Source organism: Hypanus sabinus, chromosome 7, assembly GCF_030144855.1.
Source record: "Hypanus sabinus isolate sHypSab1 chromosome 7, sHypSab1.hap1, whole genome shotgun sequence".
Lineage (NCBI taxonomy): Eukaryota > Metazoa > Chordata > Chondrichthyes > Myliobatiformes > Dasyatidae > Hypanus > Hypanus sabinus.
In genome coordinates, this window is record NC_082712.1 from 116,751,326 (window position 1) to 116,772,947 (window position 21,622).

Consider the following 21,622-nt stretch of genomic DNA (forward strand, 5'->3'; position numbering starts at 1 on the left):
GGCTAGCAGCAAGGAGCTTAAGAATGAAATTATGAGAGACAGAAGGGGCCATGAGAAGGTCTTGGCGGACAGGATTATGGAAAAGCCCAAAGCATTCTACAAGTATGTGAAGAGCAAGAGGATAAGACATGAGATATTAGGACCAATCGAGTGTGACAGTGGAAAAGGATGTATGGAACCGGAGGAGACAGCAGAGGTACTTAATGAATACTTTGCTTCAGTATTCAGTATGGAGCAGGATTTTACGGTGATTGTACGGATGACTTGCAGCGGACAGAAAAGCTTGAGCATGTAGATATTAAGAAAGAAGATGTGCTGGAGCTTTTGGAAAGCATCAAGTTGGTTAAGACACTGGGACCGGATGAGATGTACCCCAGGCTACTGTGGGAAGTGAGGGAGGAGATTGCTGAGCCTCTGGCGATGATCTTTACATCATCGATGAGGACAGGAGAGGTTCTGGAGGATTGGAGGATTCCGGATGTTGTTCCCTTATTCAAGAAAGGGAGTAGGGCTAGCCCAGGAAATTATAGACCAGTGAGTCTTACTTCAGTGATTGCTAAGTTGATGGAGAAGATCCCGAGAGGCAGGATTTATGAACATTAGGAGAGGCATAATATGATTAGGAATAGTCAGCATGACTTTGTGAAAGGCAGGTCATGCCTTACAAACTTGATAGAATTTTTTGAGGATGTGACTAAACACATTGATGAAGTAGAGCTGTAGTGTATAGGGATTTCAGCAAGACATTTGATAAGGTACCCCATGCAAGTCTTTTTGAGAAAGTAAGGAGGCATGGGATCCAAGGGGACATTGCTTTGTGGATCCAGAACTGGCTTGCCGACAGAAGGCAGAGTGGTTGTAGACGGGTCATGTTCTGCATGGAGGTCAGTGACCAGTGGTGTGCCTCAGGGATCTGTTCTGGGACCCTTACTCTTTGTGATTTTTATAAGTGACCTGGATGAGGAAGTGGAGGGATGGGTTAGCAAGTTTGCTGATGACACAAAGGTTGGGGGTGCTGTGGATAGTGTGGAGGGCTGTCAGAGGCTACAGCGGGACATTGACAGGATGCAAGACTGGGCTGAGAAGTGGCAGATGGAGTTCAACCCAGATAAGTGTGAGGTGGTTCATTTTGGTAGGTCAAATATGATGATAGAAATATAGCATTAGTGGTAAGACTCTTGGCAATGTAGAGGATCAGAGGGATCTTGGGCTCCAAGTCCATAGGACACTCAAAGCTGATGTGAAGGTTGATTCTGATTAAGAAGGTATACAGTGCATTGGCCTTCATCAACAGTGGGTTTGAGTTTAAGAGCCGAGAAGTAATGTTGCAGCTATATAGGACCTTGGTCAGACCCCACTTGCTCAATTCTGGTCGCCTCACTACAGGAAGGATGTGGAAACCATAGAAAGAGTGCGGAGGAGATTTACAAGGATGTTACCTGGATTGGGGAGCATGTCTTATGAGAATAGGTTGAGTGAACTAGGCCTTTTCTCCTTGAAGCGACGGAGGATGAGAGGTGACCTGATAGAGGTGTACGCGATAATGAGAGTCATTGATCATTGGATAATCAGAGGCTTTTACCCAGGGCTGAAATGGCTAGCACAAGAAGGCACAATTTTAAGATGCTTGGAAGTAGGTACAGAGGGGATGCCAGGGGTAAGTTTTTTATGCAGAAAGTGATGAGTGTGTGGAATTGGCTGCTGATGGTGGAGGTGGAAATGATAGGGTCTTTTAAGAGACTCCTGGATAGGTACATGGAGCTTTGAAAAATAGAGGGTTATGAGTAAGCCTAAGTAGTTCTAAGGTAAGGACATGTTTGGCACAGTTTTGTGGGCCAAAGGGCCTGTATTGTGCTGTAAGTTTTCTATGTTTCCATGTTTCTATTCCTCTATCTACATGGTCCCAAGAATCAAGCAAAAAGTGCCTCAGTAAATTGGGGTCTAATCCACAGGCATTGTGAGGCACACAGAGATTGGCAAGCATTTGATCTGTTGTTGTCAAGCCACTAACTCAACATTGTTTCTTTTATTCAAACAACTCAAGATCATCGACAGACATCCTGATGCCACTGGTGCGCGAGGCCAGAAAACATTTGGCCACCAGTGTTTAACTTGTACAGACAGCTTACATGCTGTGAGTTCACGAAAGGTTAAAATGTCACTTGGAATTGTTGAGACTTCCATTTAATGTTTTTACAGAATTTAACACACCACAACACACTCTCTGGTGAATCTATATCTAACTTCTGGCATCAGTTTAAGACAACTGAAAATTGGTGTCTTATTTCTCTAATCTCTACTTAATCTATCCTTAGAGGAGAGAAGGCAGGAAAATGAGATTGAGAAGGAGAAAGAAATCAGTCATAATCACATGGTGACTCAGACTCAATTAGCCAAGTGGTCTCATTCTTCTCCTATGCCTTATAATCTTACAGTTGCACACCCTTTGCTAAATCTATTTTTTAAACTGTGTTTAAGCTTAATCTGCCATGACTGATGTGTTCACTCTCTATATCTACTCTGAGACAATAAAGTAGCTTCCTCCTACTGCTCAGTCTACTTAAACTTCTGCTAATTACAGGAAATCTATTCTTGGACCAGTGTGTTAACTCCCACTCCTCGCCTTCCTTTCCCTCACAGGGATCTCTACCTCTCACTCTGATCAAGTCAGCACAAAGAGAGCTAAGAAAAAAGCAAGGAAGAACTTGGCATTGACACAAGAGACTACACAGCCTGGGGTCTGGAGCATAGAAGAAACTGCTTGAGGAACCCAGTGGGTCAGGAAGCCTCTGTGAAGACAAAGCAATAGAATATGTTTCGAGTCGAGACCCTGCTTCAGGAGTGACATTGACTTTTACTTTGCCTCCACAGAGGCCACCTGACCTAGTGAGACGTTTCAAAGACTGAGCGTTGTTGAGGCAGAAGTTGCCATATCCCCGGCATACCTTGAGATTTGGTGTAAGGGCTAGCTACATTATGGCCTTGTAAATGCAGATGAACTCAAACCCATTTTCATTTCCTACAGAATGTGGACTGAGACGATTGTTTGAGCTCCAAAATAAAGGAGATGCTACTGAAATGGAATTGGTGCAATCCCTGACAGGTCGGATTGTGAAAGGAGAAGAAGCTGAGATAGGAAGCGCTCCATGGTAAGTGAAGTCTTTCATTATTGGCATCATTTACAAGTGGTCACTTACACACTTTCTTTTGGAGGCATTGTCTGCAGAAGTGGCACGTTAGATTGGATGGGAGAAACACTGCCTCATGGCTTCAATGCCAGCTGAATTCCATCCTAGGCTCTGGTGCTGTCCGTGTGAAGTTTACATGTTCTTCCTGCAACAGGGTAGGTTTCTCACACCTCCTGAGGATTCCACCCAAGTTGGGATTGTAGGTTAGGTTGACCCCAAAGGCAGCTGAATGACAGAACTGAGGAGGTTATGGGAAATGAGTGGAGAATGGGGTTGCTCATTGAGCTAGTTTAGACTCAGAGGGCCAACTGGCTTTCTATGTCATAATAAACGAAGAACGACTATTGAGCGAGTACTGACAAGCTGCTCTTCCTGTCATGTGCTGGGTTGCATTGATGATCAGGCAATTCAGCTCTACAAGTAAAACTGCCTCTCTTTTGTATTCAGATGAGAGTCAGCAGTATTTTCTCATATTTGCCTCTTTTGATTAAAATTAGTGCTTGTACATAGAACAGCATAGCACAGAACAGGCCCTTCAGCCCACAGTGCTGTGCTGATCCTTTAACCTGCTCTAAGATCAGTCTAACCTTTCCCTCCCACATAGCCCTCTATCATCCCTGCGTGTGTTGTTATGAACTGTAATGTTTTAGAAACAAACCAGCAGCAAGAGATTTCACACTGAGTCTGGTTTTAATGTTAATTAGTATCTACGTATAATATAGTATCTACTTATAATATAGAAACTTATCCAAGACAAACAAAAGTTAACAGTGTTATGTGTATGTATGTGTGTAAATATCAAGCTTAGGGATAGTTATTAAAGTCTTAAGATGGCAAATTAGTATGGTTCAGTAATCCATAGAATAAATGATAATTGAAGAGAGATTTTGTAATTCAGAGTGGAATGTAGAGAAAGGACAATACATGTCGAATCCACACTGGTAAAATGAGATAACAGTCATCGTAGATCTTGTCCGTCATGTCGTTCCAAGTGATCCCACAGGATATTCCAAAACCCACTCCTATGGATTATACGAAGTGACAGTGTTACGTACCCCGTAACTGGGTGTCTGACCAGCAGAGATAGAAGAATCCGTTGGAGTCTGGTGGTACTATATTCAACAGTATTTATTAGTAAAATAAGCAAATCAATATCAATAATGCAAATATATAGATAATACACATTAGCAATAATAAACCTAAAATTGTGGGAATAATAATAAGCAATCATAAACAAGCTCTATTGATGTCTAAGGGATAATGAATTGTCATATAAAAGTATAAAGTTCAGTTCAATTCATATGTGCTGAGATAGATATTGGTTGCTGTGTTGTAATCATTGGAGAGAGAGAGAGAGAGAGAGAGAGCAAGCAAGCAGTAACAGCTACAGTCAGGCAAACCTTCCTTTGCGTTCTTGATCCGTCGTGTTGTTGTTGTGGCCATTCAGTTATGACCGCTCTGTCCTTCAGCTAGACCGTTCTTCTGTGGTGGACTCATCACTCTGGCATGAGTGGACACACACACAAGTCCCCACCGGCCCTGCTATAACACTGTGAGTTCAACTGACCGATCCCTTCGTTCGGTCTCCGATGCCCCACACCTTCCCGTGGGTTCCAACACTCAATCAGTGCTCAATAGTGTGTCTCCTGGTGTGTCTGAAGGGTGTCTCTCCAGACCTCACTTTTATCCCTACTCACGGGGTCTCAGTTGTCAATCAATTTTGAATGGCTGTGTCCATCAAACCAGCCCACTCCGGCTGTCCACTGAGGAATTTTAATGAACAGAATGGTATAAGATAAACCCTCTCAGAAGTCATAATACGGTGAATCAACGTCTCTTTCCCCTCCTTTATCTCTCTCTTATCTATAGCAGATGTTCCAGCATGTTTTCATTTCATCTCTCTCTCTCATGAGCAGCATAGCAACATTAATGGTTTGTGATTCTCCCGGGGGTGGGGGGGAACATGGGCAACTCTGCACTCTTCTGCCCATCAGAGCTGTTCATCCTACATAACACCCCCATCCTTCTGGGAATTTTCACCAAGGTGAAAATTAACTAATACAGCATCTTACAGAATTACAGAATCTAACGAAATACAGAAGTGGTCTTAACTACAAAAATAATACAGATATACATTCAACTTAGCATCTAGATAAACAATCAGCAATTACATTGTCACTCCCTTTAATATGTTGTATTTTAATATCAAATTCTTGTAGCATCAGACTCCAACTTAGTAATCTCCTATTTTTATTTTTCATGTTAGCCAAAAATACCAAAGGGTTGTGATCAGTATAAACAATTAAGGGTCTCTGTGCTGAACAAATGTAGACTTCAAAATGCTGTATTACCAAGACAAGTGCCAACAATTCTTTTTCCACAGTAGAGTAATTTCTCTGATGCACATTGAACTTCCAAGAGAAATACGCCACTGGGTGTTCCACTCCATCCCCTGCTTTCTGCAATCGGACTGCCCCTGCAGCCTCATCACTTGCATCAGTCGCCAGGGAGAAAGGTTTCAACAAGTCAGGTGCTTTTAACACAGGGTGATGGCACAGTATGGTTTTCAACTTTTCAAAAGCTTCCTGACAAGAATTGCTCCACACAAACTTTTCGTTCTTCCATAGGAATTTTGTAAGCGGGAGGGCGAAATCCGCAAAGTTCTTACAAAATTTTCAATAGTACCCCACCATACCCAAAAACCTTCTCAATGCTCTTTTATTTGTTGGTATAGGAACCTCGGAAATAGCCTGTACTTTAACCTGCACAGGAGCCAACTGCCCCTGTCCTACCACATACCCCAAGTACGTGATTGTGGCATGACCAAATTCACTCTTTGCGAGGTTCACTGTAAGTTGGACTGCAGACATTCTTTTAAACAAATTTTCTACAGCCTCAAGGTGCTCATCCCAGGTGTCATTCCAAACTACTACATCGTCAATATAAGCCTTTGTGTTTGTTAACTCTTTAATCACTTTGTCAATCATCCTCTGAAATGTCCCTGGGGCATTTTTCATTCCGAACTGCAACACATTATATTCATAGAACCCGGATGGGGTGACAAAGGCTGAAATTTCTCGAGCCCTGTCTGTCAAAGGAACACACCAGTATCCCTTTAGCAGGTCAATCTTAGTGGTGTATCTTGCTTTACCCATTTTATCAATACAATCGTCCATCGTAGGGATAGGGTAAGCGTCTGTCTGTGTGACAGCATTCACCTTTCTGTAATCCGTACAGAATCTTATGGTACCGTTCGGCTTTGGTACGGCCACGCAGGGAGAAGCCCATGCAGAAGCAGATTCACGAATAATACCAGCAGCTAGCATATGATCAATTTCTTTTTCCACCAGCTTGCTCTTTTCCAAATTCATCTGATAAGGGGATTGCTTAATAGGCTGGGCCGAGGTAACAATGACATCATGCTCTGTTCCTTTGCACCTCCTTGGAACATCTGGACATAAATCTGCATGCCGGTGAATTAGCTGTGTCAGCTGCTCTCTTTGTTCAGGTTCTAAATGACTGACTTTATCAGCAAGGTTGGCTAAAATAACAGAGTTCTCTAGTCTGGTGGGTACTATACTTAACTTTTCAAAATGCTCAGATTCCTCCTTAACAATCCTTTCTGCCTCATCGGTTTTCGTGACTGCCCCGACCACCGCGGGGGTCGTGTTATGATAACCTTTCAGCATGTTTATGTGAACCAACTGTCTCGGCTTTCGTCTATCAGGTGTTTCGATCACATAGTTCAGCGAGTCTATTTTCTTAATCACTTTGTACGGTCCTTGAAACTTTGCCTGTAGGGGTTTGGTAACTACAGGGAATAGGACCAAGACATTATTGCCTATGTGAAATTCTTGCTCTCGGGTTTGTTTATCATACCATTGTTTCATTTTAGTCTGGGAGTCTTTAAGATTTTACTTTGCCAGGTCACATACCTTATGGAGTCTTTCCTGGAATTTCAAAATGTAGTCAATCACATTGACTTGAACGTTCGGGCTAGACCATTTTTCTTTAAGCAAGGTTAAAGGTCCTCTGGGCCTGTGACCAAAAACGAGCTCAAATGGACTGAACCCCAGAGATTCCTGAACCGTGTCCCTCACTGCAAATAACAGAAGTGGTAATGCATCATCCAGTCTCGAGTGTTTTCCTGACAGTAAGTTTTGATCATGGTCTTTAAAGTAGCGTGGAATCTTTCTAATGCTCCTTGAGATTCCAGATGGTATGCAGAGGCTAAAATTTGTTTAACTCCCCTCTGTGTCAACATTTGCTGAAATGCACGGGATGTAAATGTACTCCCCTGATCTGACTGTATCTCTTTAGGTAACCCTACTGTGGTGAAGAATTTAATGAGTGCCTTTACCACCGCAGGAGTCCTAATATTTTCCAGGGGCACAGCCTCTGGAAATTGAGTAGCAGCACACATCATGGTCATGACATACTGCTGCCCACTCGCAGTTCTAGGCAAAAGACCCACAAAATTCACGATGATTCGGGAAACAGGATCCTCAAAAGCGGGTATTGGTCTGAGAGGTGCCTTAGGGATAACCTGGTTTGGCTTTCCTACCACTTGACACATATGGCACCTTTTACAATAGTCAGCAATATCCTTCTCATATCTGGCCAATAAAAATCTTTCATAACCCTATCCACTGTCTTCCTAACTCCCAAATGTCCCCCTAGAGGTCCCTTGTGAGCTAAGTTCAAAATTTCATCCTGATACACCTTCGAAACTACCACCTGGTGTACCACCGCCCAGTCCTCATTGACTGGCACCGTGGTCGGCCTCCACTTCCTCATCAACACTCCCTCCTTCAGGTAGTCGCCCTCTGGTTCTTTATCCATTTCTGTCTCAGAAAGAACTCACTCACTCAATGCCACAAGCTCCTTGTCACGTCCCTACACTTTCATAAATTTTCTCCTTGCTAAGTGTAGGTCTACCTCCTCTCCTTTATCCTCTTTCACCACCCTATTCTCCGCTTTACCATCCCCTAACCCCTCTTGGTACAGGGTCGGTAAAAACGTCTCAGCCAAATCAACACTGGACTCATTTAAACTGGCCTCTTTCTCAGCCGCCTTTCTCAACATGCTGGGAGTGATCGTGCATGCGGGATAGATCTTAGAATCCAGGGGCGGGTCCTCAGCACTCACAGGCTTGCTCGTTAATTTCACTGCTGCACACACGTCACCACCTGCTAAATCGTTACCAAGAAGGATGTCCACACCGTCTCTCGGTAATTCTGACCGCACCCCTATTTCGACTGGTCCAGATACCAGATCACATTTTAAAATGATCCTGTGCAAAGGTACAGCTTCTGTCCCTTTTCCTATGCCTCTTAATACAACCTCTCCAGTTTCAGGACCGAAATCTAGCACCTTATTTAGGATCAATGACTGATCAGCCCCAGTATCTCTCCAGATTCTCACTGGAACTGGGGTTTCTCCTTCTTTCACAGACACCGTCCCTTCCGAAATAAATTTCTCACGCCCCTCTTGTGCTCTATCTACTTTGCCTTCCCCGTCGATCTGCTGACCGACTCAATACACCCTGTAGGGACTGCCCTTTTCCCTTTTCCTGTCTCCTTCTTCGGAGCAAAGCACTTAGATGCGATATGACCAGCTTTTCCACAATTATAACAGGTAAAGCGAGGAACCTTCCTGCCAGCCTGCTTTTCCTCCTCCTCACCTTTTCCACTAGCTCCCCGCTTATTCTCTACCTTAGCCGGTGGACTTTCTCTACCATCCCTACCGCCTTTCTGGTAACTCTTAATTGAGGAAAACTTTGTCTTGTGGGTTACGGCGTACTCGTCTGCTAATTTGGCAGTCACAGAGTCTCCGTCTCCTTCTCATCCAAGTACGTCTTCATATTTTCAGGGATACAACCTTTGAACTGCTCCATCAACATTAGTTTATCCACCAGTTTATCATAATCTCCAACAACCCCTTTTGAGGTGCACCAACGCTCAAGACACATCCGCATCTCAGGGGAAAACTCTAAGTACGTGCGGTTCCAGGGCTTTCTCAAGTTCCGGAACTTCTGCTGGTATGCCTCTGGCACCAACTCATAACTCATCAAGACAGCCCTTTCTACTTCCTCATAATTCCTAGACTCCTCCATGGATGATGCCAAATACACTTGCTGAGCCTTCCCCCTAAGTATGCTCTGTAACAGAACAGCCCATTTCCCCTTAGGCCAGTTCTGATTCACAGCAACTTTCTCAAAATGGAGGAAGAACATCGACATCCGTCTCCTCAAATGGAGGTACCAACTGGATCTCCCGACCAATCCTGAACCTTTCACTTGAGTCTGCCGCCCGGTCTCTTCCCTGCTGTACCTTTAACCTTTCCAATTCCAGCGCAAGCTGCCTCTCTTTCTCCCTTTCCTCCCTTTCAGCATTTTCCTTCTCCCTTCTCGCCTCCAACTCCTTTAGCTGGATTTCATACTCCATTTTCATCTTTTCCGCATCCAACCTTAATTTTTCCATCTCTAACTGATTTCCTCTCAGGGAAAATTTCCAATACCCCAGACATGAACACATCCTCGGATACATAATGCTGGGCTATGGCCCTCTGTATCTCCCACTTTCTCATCGATGACTTCACCTCTGAGAGATCTAATCGTTTCACAACATTCACCAATTCCGTCTTTGTGGCACCCTCTAGCGCCTTCAAAGTCGAGTTTTCTATAAGTGTGTCAATTTCCATCTTTGCTGGTTTCCCATCTGGTTACCCACAAAACCAGATCAGATAAGGGACTTTTATCCCAATTCACTGGCGCCCCCCAATTTGGGAATCAAATCCCAGATGAGCCCCCAATTTGTAAAGTACCCCATAACTGGGTGTCTGACCAGCAGAGATAGAAGAATCCGTTGGAGTCTGGTGGTACTATATTCAACAGTATTTATTAGTAAAATAAGCAAATCAATATCAATAATGCAAATATATAGATAATACACATTAGCAATAATAAACCTAAAATTGTGGGAATAATAATAAGCAATCATAAACAAGCTCTATTGATGTCTAAGGGATAATGAATTGTCATATAAAAGTATAAAGTTCAGTTCAATTCATACGTGCTGAGGTAGATATTGGTTGCTGTGTTGTAATCATTGGAGAGAGAGAGAGAGAGCAAGCAAGCAGTAACAGCTACAGTCAGGCAAACCTTCCTTTGCGTTCTTGATCCGTCGTGTTGTTGTGGTCATTCGGCTATGACCCCTCTGTCCTTCAGCTAGACCGTTCTTCTGTGGTGGACTCATCACTCTGGCATGAGTGGACACACACACAAGTCCCCACCGGCCCTGCTATAACACTGTGAGTTCAACTGACCGATCCCTTTGTTCGGTCTCCGATGCCCCACACCTTCCCGTGGGTTCCAACACTCAATCAGTGCTCAATAGTGTGTCTCCTGGTGTGTCTGAAGGGTGTCTCTCCAGACCTCACTTTTATCCCTACTCACGGGGTCTCAGTTGTCAATCAATTTTGAATGACTGTGTCCATCAAACCAGCCCACTCCGGCTGTCCACTGAGGAATTTTAATGAACAGAATGGTATAAGATAAACCCTCTCAGAAGTCATAATACGGTGAATCAACGTCTCTTTCCCCTCCTTTATCTCTCTCTTATCTGTAGCAGATGTTCCAGCATGTTTTCATTTCATCTCTCTCTCTCATGAGCAGCATAGCAACAATAATGATTTGTGATTCTCCCGGGGGGTGGGGGGGAAACATAGGCAACTCTGCACCTTTCTGCCCATCAGAGCTGTTAATCCTACATAACAACAGTCACTTTTCCATTATGCTTTGTGTGCCGATGATCAATCCACCCTTGTGGGCTATGGAGAGTTCCAAGCCTCAGCTGCGACAAGCTGAAGCTACAGTCTCTCTCAGTCTCTCTCTCTCCCTCTCTCTCTCCCCCTCTCACTCTCACTCTCTCTCCCTCTCACTCTCACTCTCTCTCACACTCTCACACTCTCAGTCTCTCTCTCTCCCTCTCACTCTCACTCTCTCTCACTTTCACACTCACTCTCAGTCTCTCACTCTCACTTCACTCTCAGCAGTGTCAGCCTGTGACTGACGTCATAGTCCCGCCTCACTCCGGCGATCTTAAAGAAACAGTCTCAGCAAATGACCACAGGTGTGTAACAGTATCTGTGAGTTTCTTAAATGCTCCTGGTGTACCTGCCGCTACCTCCAACCTGGTAGAACAATCCATGCACTCATTACACTCTGTGTAAAAAGGTTTAAGTACAACCCTCCTGTACTTTCCTCCAACTACTACAGACTTACGCCCCTAGTATTAGCCATTTCCAGCCCCGGAAAAAGACTCTGGCTATCAATTTGATATTCGCTTCTTACTATCTTGAACTTCTATCAAGTTATCCTTCAGGCTCCTTCGCTCCCAAGAGAAAAGCCTTAGCTCACTCAATCTACCTTCAGAAGACGTGCTGTCTATTCCAGGCAGCATCCTGGTAAATCCCTCTCTGAAGCTTTCACATCCTTCTTATAATAAGGTGATCAGAATAAAACACAATATTCCAAGTGTGGTCTGACCAGGGTTTTATAGCACTGCAACATTACCTCAAGGTTCTTGAGCTCAGTCCCACAACTATTGGGAAGTTTTGCCAGGCTGCAGTCATCGCGAGCTCTCACTTCTGAGAGAGGCTCAGGGCCTCTCAGGACTTTTCCACGGGCTTCAGTCTCTTGTGGGAGAGGCAGTGCAGGGTTTATGAAAGAGCTCGGGGCTTTCATGACTCTTTACTGAGCTACAATCATCATGGTTTATTAGGCACTTGGCAAAGACCAATCCAATAAAAAGAAGCGAAGTGTAGCAGAGCGGCCATAGTGTGAGTGGGCCTGAGTTAGAGAGAACAGGCTTAGACAAGAGGGGTCAGAGGCTCTAAGTAAGCTTCTGGTAATTATTCTTCATTCTTTGTTTATTAGTACATTCCTAGAGCGGAGAGAATAGTTCCAGTGTTGTTGGCATGTTCTTCACGTGAGAGGTGAAAACTCTGGGTGACCTCCAGGTCTTCCTGACAACTACATCTACACAAGCTGTATAGATCTACAGCACTTCAGAGACAGTGTTAAGATATTAAATCTGCAGCTGGATGACCTTTGGCTTCTATGGGAGAATGATGAGATGATTAATAGGAGCTACAGAGAGGTAGTCACCCCTAATTTACAGGAGGCAGGTAGCTGGGTGACTGTCAGGGGAGGGAAAGGGAATAGGCAGCCGGTGCAGAGCACCCCGTATTAATACCCTTCAATAAGAAGTATATCACTTTGGATGCTGTTTGGGGAATCAACCTACCAAGGGGAAGCCAACACTGACTATATCTCTAGCACTGACCTCGGCTCTGTAGCTCTCACTTTTCCAGGTTGAACTGCATCTGCGACTTCTCTGCCCAGCTCTGCATCCTGTCAATGATCCATTATAACCAAAGACAACCACTTAAACTATCCACTACTCCACCAACCTTCATGTCATCTGAAAACATACTAACACCAGTCACTGAACTCCATCTAAAACCACCCCTGCCTTCATCAATATGCTTTGTCACATTCTCAAAGAATTCAATCAGGCTCACAAGGTCATTCAAAGCCATGCTGACTACACCTAATCAGACTATACTTCTCCAAACACTTGTAAATCCTGTCTCTAAGAATCTTCTCCAATAAAATGCCCATTACTGAAGTAAGACTCACTGGTCAATATCCCTGCTCCCTTTCTTGAATAAAGAATAACATTTGTCACTCTTCAATCCTCTGGCACTACTCCTGTGGCCAGTGAGAACAGAAAGATCATCACCAAATGCACAGCAATCTCTTCAATCAATTCCTATAGTAATCTGGGGTATACTTTGCCTACCCTCGGGATTATCTATCCTAATGTTTCTCAGAAGTTCTGGCACATCCTGTTTCTTAACATCAACAGGTTCAAGCATATCAGCCTGGCCTCACATTTGTTAAGGTCCCTTCACTGGTGAATACTGAAGCAAAGTATTCAGTAAGGACCCCTCCCCCACCACTACCTCCTTTGACTCCAGGCACGTGTTTCCTTGTCTATTCCTGATTGGTTCTACCTCCACTCTAGATATCCTCCTGTGTAGAATACCTTGGGGTTTTCCTAAATCCTACTCTCCAAGGCCTTTTCATGTCCTCTTCTAGCTACCCCAACTCTATTTTTCAGCTCCTTCCTGGCTAACTTTGTAGAGCCCTGTCTGATTCTTGTTTCTTAAACCTTATGTAAGCTTCTTTCTTCTACCTGACTAGATCTTCCACATCTCTTGTCAACCACAGCTCCTTCACCTTACCATCTTCTCCCTGCCTCAATGTGTCAAAACAATCCAGAACCCAATGCAAGTGCTCCAGAGTCTCCCAGCCTCCCGGGCGGCCATAGCTGCACCAGGTGTGTTGAGCTGCAGCTCCTAAGGGACCGCATTAGGGTACTGGAGTTATAGCTCGATGACCTTCGTCTGGTCAGGGAGAGCGAGGAGGTGATAGAAAGGAGTTATAAGCAGGTGGTCACACCAGGACCACGAGAGACAAACAAGTGGGTCACAGTCAGGAGGGGGAAGGGGAAGAATCAGGTATTAGAGAGTACCCCTGTGGCTGTACCCCTTGACAATAAGTACTCCTGTTTGATTACTGTTGGGGGGGACGGCCTACCTAAGGGAAGCAACTGTGGCCATGCCTCTGGCACAGAGTCTGGCCCTGTAGCTCAGAAGGGTAGGGAAAGGAAGAGAAAAACAGCAGTGATCGAGACTCCATAGCTAGGGGATCAGACAGGCAATTCTATGGACGTGGGAAAGAAACTCGGATGGTAGTTTGCCTCCCAGGTGCCAGCGTCCAGGATGTTTCAGATCACGTCCAAGGTATCCTGCGGTGGGAGGGAGAACAGCTAGAGGTCATGGTACATATTGGTACCAATGACATAGGTAGGAAAAGGGAAGAGGTACTGAAAACAGACTACAGGGAGTTAGGAAGGAAGTTGAGAAGCAGGATCACAAAGGTAGTAATCTTGGGATTACTGCCTGTGCCACGTGACAGTGAGAACAGAAATAGGATGAGGTGGAGGATAAATGCATGGCAGAGGGATTGGAGCAGGGGACAGGGATTCAGATTTCTGGATCGTTGGGACCTCTTTTGGGGCAGGTGTGACCTGTACAAAAAGGACGAGTTGCACTTGAATCCCAGGGGGACCAATATCCTGGCGGGGAGGTTTCCTAAGACTACTGGGGAGAGTTAAAACTAGAATTGTTGTGGGGTGGGAACCCAACTGAAGAGACTGGGGAAGAGGCGGTTGGCTCACAAATAGAGAAAGCTTGGAGACAGTGTGTGATGGAGGATAGGCAGGTGATAGAGAAGGGAGGTGTTCAGACTGACCGTTTGAGATGTGTCCATTTTAACACAAGGAATATTGTACACAAAGCAGATGAGCTTAGAGCGTGGATCAGTACTTGGAGCTATGATGTGGTGTCCATTATAGAGACTTGGATGGCTCAGGGACAGGATTGGTTACTTCAAGTGCTGGGTTTTAAATGTTTCAGAAAGGACAGGGAGGGAAGCAAAAGAGGTGGGGACGTGGCACTATTGATCAGAGAAAGTGTCATGGCTGGAGAAAAGGTAGACGTCATGGACGGATTGTCTACGGAGTCTCTGTGGGTGGAGGTTAGGAACAGAAAGGGTTCAATAACTCTACTGGGTGTTTTTTATAGGCCACCCAATAGTTACAGGGATATCAAGGAGCAGATAGGGAAACAGATCCTGAAAAGATGTAATAATAACAGGGTTATCGTGGTGGGAGATCTTAATTTCCCAAATATTGATTGGTATCTCCCTAGAGCAAGGGGTTTAGATGGGGTGGAGTTTGTTAGGTGTGTTCAGGAAGGTTTTTTGACACAATATGTAGATAAGCCTATAAGAGGAGAGACCGTACTTGATTTGGTATTGGGAAATGAACCTGGTCAGGTGTCAGATCTCTCAGTGGGAGAGCATTTTGGAGATAGTGATCATAATTCTATTTCCTTTACAATAGCATCAGAGAGAGATAGGAACAGATAAGTTAGAAAAGTGTTTAATTGGAGTAAGGAGAATTACGAGGCTATCAGGCAGGAACTTGGAAGCTTAAATTGGGAACAGATGTTCTCAGGGAAAGGTACGGAAGAAATGTGGAAAATGTTCAGGGGATATTTGTGTGGTGTTCTGCATGGGTATGTTCCAACAAGACAGGGAAGTTATGGTAGGGTACAGGAACCGTGGTGTACAAAGGCTGTAGTAAATCTAGTCAAGAAGGAAAGAAAAGCTTACGAAAGGTTCGGAGAGCTAGGTAATGTTACAGATCTGGAAGATTATAAGGCTAACAGGAAGGAGCTTAAGAAGGAAATTAGGAGAGCCAGAAGGTGCCATGAGAAGGCCTTGGTGGGCAGGATTAAGGAAAACCCCAAGGCATCCGCTTTGTGCACAATACTCCTTGTGTTAAAATAGACACATCTCAAAACCCCAAGGCATTCTACAAGTATGTGAAAAGCAAGAGGATAAGAGGTGAAAGAACAGGAACTATCAAGTATGACAGTGGGGAAAGTGTGTCTGGAACCAGAGGAAATAGCAGAGGTACTTTATGAATACTATACTTTGTTATTCATTATGGAAAAGGATCTTGGTGATTGTAGTGATAACTTGCAGAGGACTGAAAAGCTTAAGCATGTAGATTTTAAGAAATAAGATGTGCTGGAGCTTTTGGAAAGCAGCAAGTTGGATAAGTCGCCAGGACTGGATGAGATGTACCCCAGGCTATTGTGGGACACAAGGGAGGAGATTGCTGAGCCTCTGGCAATAATCTTTGCATCAGCAATGGGGACTGGAGAGGTTCCAGAGGATTGGTTTGTGGATATTGTTCCCTTATTCAAGAAAGGGAGTAGAGATAGCCCAGGAAATTATAGACCAGTGAGTCTTACCTGAGTGGTTGATAAGTTGATGGAGAAGATCCAAAGAGGCAGGATTTATGAACATTTGGAGAGGTATAATATGCTTTGGAATAGTCAGCGTGGCTTTGTCAAGGGCAGGTTGTGCCTTATGAGTGCCTTATTTTTTGAGGATGTGACTAAACACATTGATGGAGGAAGAGCAGTAGATGTAGTGTATATGGATTTCAGCAAGGCATTTGATAAGGTACCCCATGCAAGGCTTATTGAGAAGGTAAGGAGGCATGGGATCCAAGGGAACATTGCTTTGTGGATCCAGAACAGGCTTGCCCATAGAAGGCAAAGAGTGGTTGTAGACGGGTCATATTCTGCATGGAGGTTGGTCACCAGTGGGGTACCTCAGGGATCTGTTCTGGGACCCCTACTCTTCGTGATTTTTATAAATGACCTGGATGAGGAAGTGGAGGAATGGGTTAATAAGTTTACTGATGATACAAAGGTTGGGGGTGTTGTGGATAGTGTGGAGGGCTGTCAGAGGTTACAGCGGGACTTTGATAGGATGCAAAACTGGGCTAAGAAGTGACAGATGGAGTTCAATCCAGATAAGTGTGAGGTGGTTCATTTTGGTAGGTCAAATATGATAGCAGAAGAGTGGTAAGACTCTTGGCAGTGTGGAGGATCAGAGGGATCTTGGGGTCTGAGTCCATAGGATGCTCGAAGCAACTGCAGAGGTTGACTCTGGTTAAGAAGGCATACAGTATATTGGCCTTCATCAATCGTGGAATTGAATTTAGGAGCCGAAAGGTAATGTTGCAGCTATATAGGACCCCGGTAACCCCCTTGGAGTACTGTGCACAGTTCTGGTCGTCTTACTACAGGAAGGATATGAAAACCATAGAAAGGATGCAGAGGAGATTTACAGGGATGTTGCCTGGATGGGGAACATGCCTTATGAAAACAGGTTGAGTGAACTCGGCCTTTTCTCCTTGGAGTGACGGAGGATGAGAGGTGACCTGATAGAGGTGTATAAGATAATGAGAGGTATTGATCGTGTGAATAGTCAGAGGCTTTTTTCCAGGGCTGAAATGGCTGCCACAAGAGGGCACAGGTTTAAGGTGCTTGGAAGTAGGAACAGAGAAGATGTCAGGGGTAAGTTTTTTACGCAGAGAGTGGTGAGCGTGTGGAATGAGCTGCCAGCAACGGTGTTGGAGGCGGATATGATAGGGTCTTTTAAGAGACTTTTGGATAGGTACATGGAGCTTAGAAAAATAGAGGGCTATGGGTAACCCTAGTAATTTCTAAGGTAGGGTATGTTCAGCACAACTTTGTGGGCTGAAGGGCCTGTATTGCGCTGTAGATTTTCTATGTTTCTAAATAATCTCCACATCTTCCTGAGCACATGTCCCCAATTTATATTCCCAAGCTCCTGACTAATAGCATCATAATGCCCCCTCTCCCAATTAAATACTTTTCCATACCAACTTCTCCCTACCCTTGTCCAAGACTAAGGCCAAGGCAAAGGACAGGGAGTTGTGGTCACTGTCTCCGAAATGCTCACCCAGCAAGAGATTTGATATCTTACCTGAAGTGGTATCAAAAGATGGTAGTTTGCAATGTTAGGCAAGTCAGATTGAGAACAGCCTAATCAATACATTGGAGACACAGGAGAGGCAGATTATAGAATCTGGCACAGAAAATAAACAGCTGAAAGAACTCACTGGAGCAAGTACATAGGCAGAAGGATGGATGACATTTCAAGTCAAGATTCAACTATTCTATCAGGACCAAGGGTGTAGAGGGAATGTATAGAAGTGAGTGGGAGGGGTGAGATAACACCTAATTGATAGGTATTGGTATTGGTTTTGGAACTGGTCAAGTATTGTCACATGTACCAGGATACAGTGAAAAATGTCTTGCACACTGCTCATATAGATCAAAATGTTCCACAGTGCATTAAGATCAAATAACGTAAATAAAATTAAAATGCAGAGTAAAGTATAAAAGCTACAGAGAAATGGCAGGGCATGTAAATGATAAAGTGAAAGATCATAATAAGGTAGACTGTGAGGTCAAAAGTCCATTCAAGAGTCTGATAACAGCTGGATAGAAATTGGCCTTGAGCCTGGTGATGTATGCTTTTATGCATTTGAATCTTGTGCCCAGTAGGAGAGGGGTGAAGAAAGTGTGTCTGGAGTTTGAGGCAGCAATAAGTAAAGACAGATTTGATGATATGCTGAATGGCATTCACAATTCTCTGCCGTTTCTTCTGGTCATGTGCAAGGTAGTTGCCACATCAAGCTGTATAGGATGCTCTTTATGGTGCATTGGTAAGGGTTGGTTGAGGCATGTCAGATTTCTTTAGCAAACTGGTGGAACCAGATTGGGTGTGGGGAGTGGAGTGATGAACAGATGGAGCCAGATAGGGGAGGATAGCAGAGAATACTGAGAACAAGAGACTGGTAGATGGTAGATAAAGGAGGGGAGGAAGATTAGGCAGGTTAAACAGGGAGGTTGATGGTAGAGACAGAAACTGGTAGGTGATAGGTGGAACCAGTAAAGGGAGGTGTGATAGCTATTTTGAAACAGGTAGGGGAAGCGAACAAGGGGAGAACTGATAGAAATGACAAATAAAGGGAGATACAACTTGGATGTTGTCTATGTGGAACTTGCATGTTTTCCCCATGACTGCAGGGTTTTCCTGCAAATGTTCCGATTTACCCCCTACAACCCAAAAAGATGAATGAGTCGGTGGGTTAATTGAACACAGTAAAATGTCTCTAGCTTGTGGGTGAGTGGGGAAATTCAGGAGGAGTTGTTGAAGATGTTGGGTAAATAATATGAGATTAGTTTTAGTGGGTGCTTGATGGTCAGCATGAATGGGGAGGGGGTGGGGGGGTTGCAGAAGAGCCCATTTCCATTCTTCATTTTTTCTGTGTTCTGTTACTTTACAACTGCTTCCCCCACAGAGTGAAAAGACGGGACTTGTTAAGCCCATTAGTTGAATTTGTAAATTCCTCTGTCTGTGTTGAATATCAGTACCTGGCAAGGGAAGGTGGGCTTTCTAAATACTCCTGTGGCTGTTCTGTCCCAGGGGCAGAATGCTGTCAGGAAAACCTGGACCTGTCCTTGGCTCACATTGTCCTATCTACTCCGTCCAGCTGACAACCTCTAGGTCAGACTCAGAGGTGAGAACAACCGATAGTTCTCCTCACCATCAAGATCCTTAATGAGATATGATAAATATAATCAAATATTGTGCGTACAAGTGCTTCCTAACTCTTCCCATTGCTCCTGAGATATGAGCTTACAACCTCAAAGGCCCAGTGAATAAGTGAATTTCTGATAAATATTTTGAAAGAAATTTTAAGACCAAGCTCTCTTTCGCTACATTTCTGAACTAAGTTAAAGAATTTGCTCCAAGTCAGTTTGTAGTAAGTATTTCTGTCTCATCTTTTCTTCATCCTTTTTTTAGGCAAGTGATGCTATTCCAAATACATCCCCAGCAACTGATCTGTGGTGGAAGCATATTAAGCGACCGGTGGATTATTACTGCAGCTCACTGTATTCTCTATCCCCCGTGGAACAAGAACTTCTCAGCAACAGATATTGTTGCCCGTCTTGGAAAACATGTTCGAGCACAGTAAGTTCCAAATCAACAGGGTTCTAAATCACCTTTAATTATGGGCACTAACAACTTTGCACGGCAAAAAGAAATTTCTTCTTCTTGTCCTGATTCGTTTGAATGCTTACTTACTAAAGAATACAATAATGCAGGTGCTAATCGGCTCAATATTACCTTGCTGTTTATAAAATATTGCCATGTTAAAAAGATAATTGCAGATTACAGTAAAACTCTGATAACCTAGCCTCTGATTGTTCAGGAATCCTGATATTCCAGGCTCTGGAATAAGAGCTGGTATCTAGACTGTGGGCTGGTTGGCAGCAGGAGCAGGGCCTTGAGTACCTGTTTATTGCCCATTCCCCTTAAAATCAATGGGTTCGCTGGAAAATTTATTAAACTACAGTCCGATGTGTAAGCAAAATGAAATTAAAATGTTTCTTATTTGTTGGAGTACAGTCCAGTAGTCTGAAAAGTTTGCTAATCTAACACAGCAAAGATTGATTGTACTTCCTACTGAACGACTACTCCTATTGGCTGCAGAAGGTTTGGAACCTTCTGATGTTATGAAAGTTACAACATAAAGCCAAATCTTTCTTTCTCCTTACTGTGAACTGATTGTTGGTTAAAATGGATCTCGACAATACGCTGAGGTAAATGGAGTAGAGGCAGGGGTTTACTGGTGATGGTGATGGTGGGGGAAGGGGGCAACTGGGGAAATACTAAGTGGGGAGCCAATCACGAGGAGAGAGACAGTTAGAAAAGGATTGAACAGGGCTGGTTCCAGAACAGATTACTTCCAAAACTTGCTTCCCACCTCTCCAGCATTCTCATTGATCCAGGAAATATCATAGCCCCTTCACTGACCCAATTTCCTTTCATTGAGCCTTAGCTTCTTCGTGAACATAATCAGGATGCTGACCCCAGCAAAGGCACCTTAAGCATCCGGTCTATTTTACAGTCACAGTTGCACAATTAAGAGACAAGCCATAAAGAACCACACAATTGAGACATATTGTAATCCTTTACATTACTCTGAATTTATTGTCTCAGTATTGAATGACATTCTTGATTTTTGAATTTTAAAATAATCAAATGTAACACTTACCCAAAAGGCTGGTACATGTCTAGGGGAAACGGAGTTCCAGCCACTCACCAACCCACCTCCCGTACACGCAGGTGCTGTGAGAATTGAGTTTATGCCTCGCGCCCGCCAACAGTATCAAATCCACAACAAATACCGTTATGAAATACACTTTAAAGAGTTTACTAAAATTAAGAGTAGTAGGAATACTATATATATATATGGAAAAAAAAACAAAAGGCGCCAACTTATCAAAGTTCAGTCTGTCTAGTGCACTTGTTGGAGCTCAATCAACGAACCAATCGACCCATCCGGCCATCGCACCTGGGACCACCCCGGTGGTCTTAAGAGCAGTCCAGCACATGTCCACCTTCCTCAGCCTCCCCCTCACACCAAAAACCCGCGAAAACCCCTCCCCCAAGTTCCCAGCATCACAAGACACAATAACATTCCCCATTGATTAACAAATGAATACAATTACCATATCAGCCATTCTAAAGCGAAACAATGGCGAGAGAAACACTTATCCGACAAAGAAGCATTCCTGCTCGTAACAAACCAAAGAAGCCATTTTGAGTAACATACACAGGACATTGTACTCAGACTTCTGGTGAGCAGGTTCTGTTCAGGTTTATATGTTTTATCATCAGAATTTAGCACACATAGACACATCCATAAGATATAATAAGGTCACAAATCATAGAGATTCAAAGATTTCAAGATTGAATCTTTATAGCCATTAGTTATAGTCCTTCCTGCCAGACCTTCCCCATACAGTCCTTCCAGGTGAGGCTGGGGTCGTCTATTTTA

At 44.0% G+C, this 21,622-nt stretch overlaps 1 protein-coding gene across 1 annotated transcript in view; it reads left to right on the forward strand.

Moving 5' to 3' along the window:
• The window catches only part of f2 (coagulation factor II (thrombin)), a 105,205-nt gene that overhangs the window by 54,788 nt on the left and 28,795 nt on the right, over positions 1-21,622 (forward strand). Inside the window, exons 9-10 of the mRNA XM_059975458.1 lie at positions 3,026-3,149; positions 19,582-19,749. Of these exons, the coding sequence (XP_059831441.1) occupies positions 3,026-3,149; positions 19,582-19,749 (292 nt within the window). The remainder of the gene's footprint in view (positions 1-3,025; positions 3,150-19,581; positions 19,750-21,622) is intronic.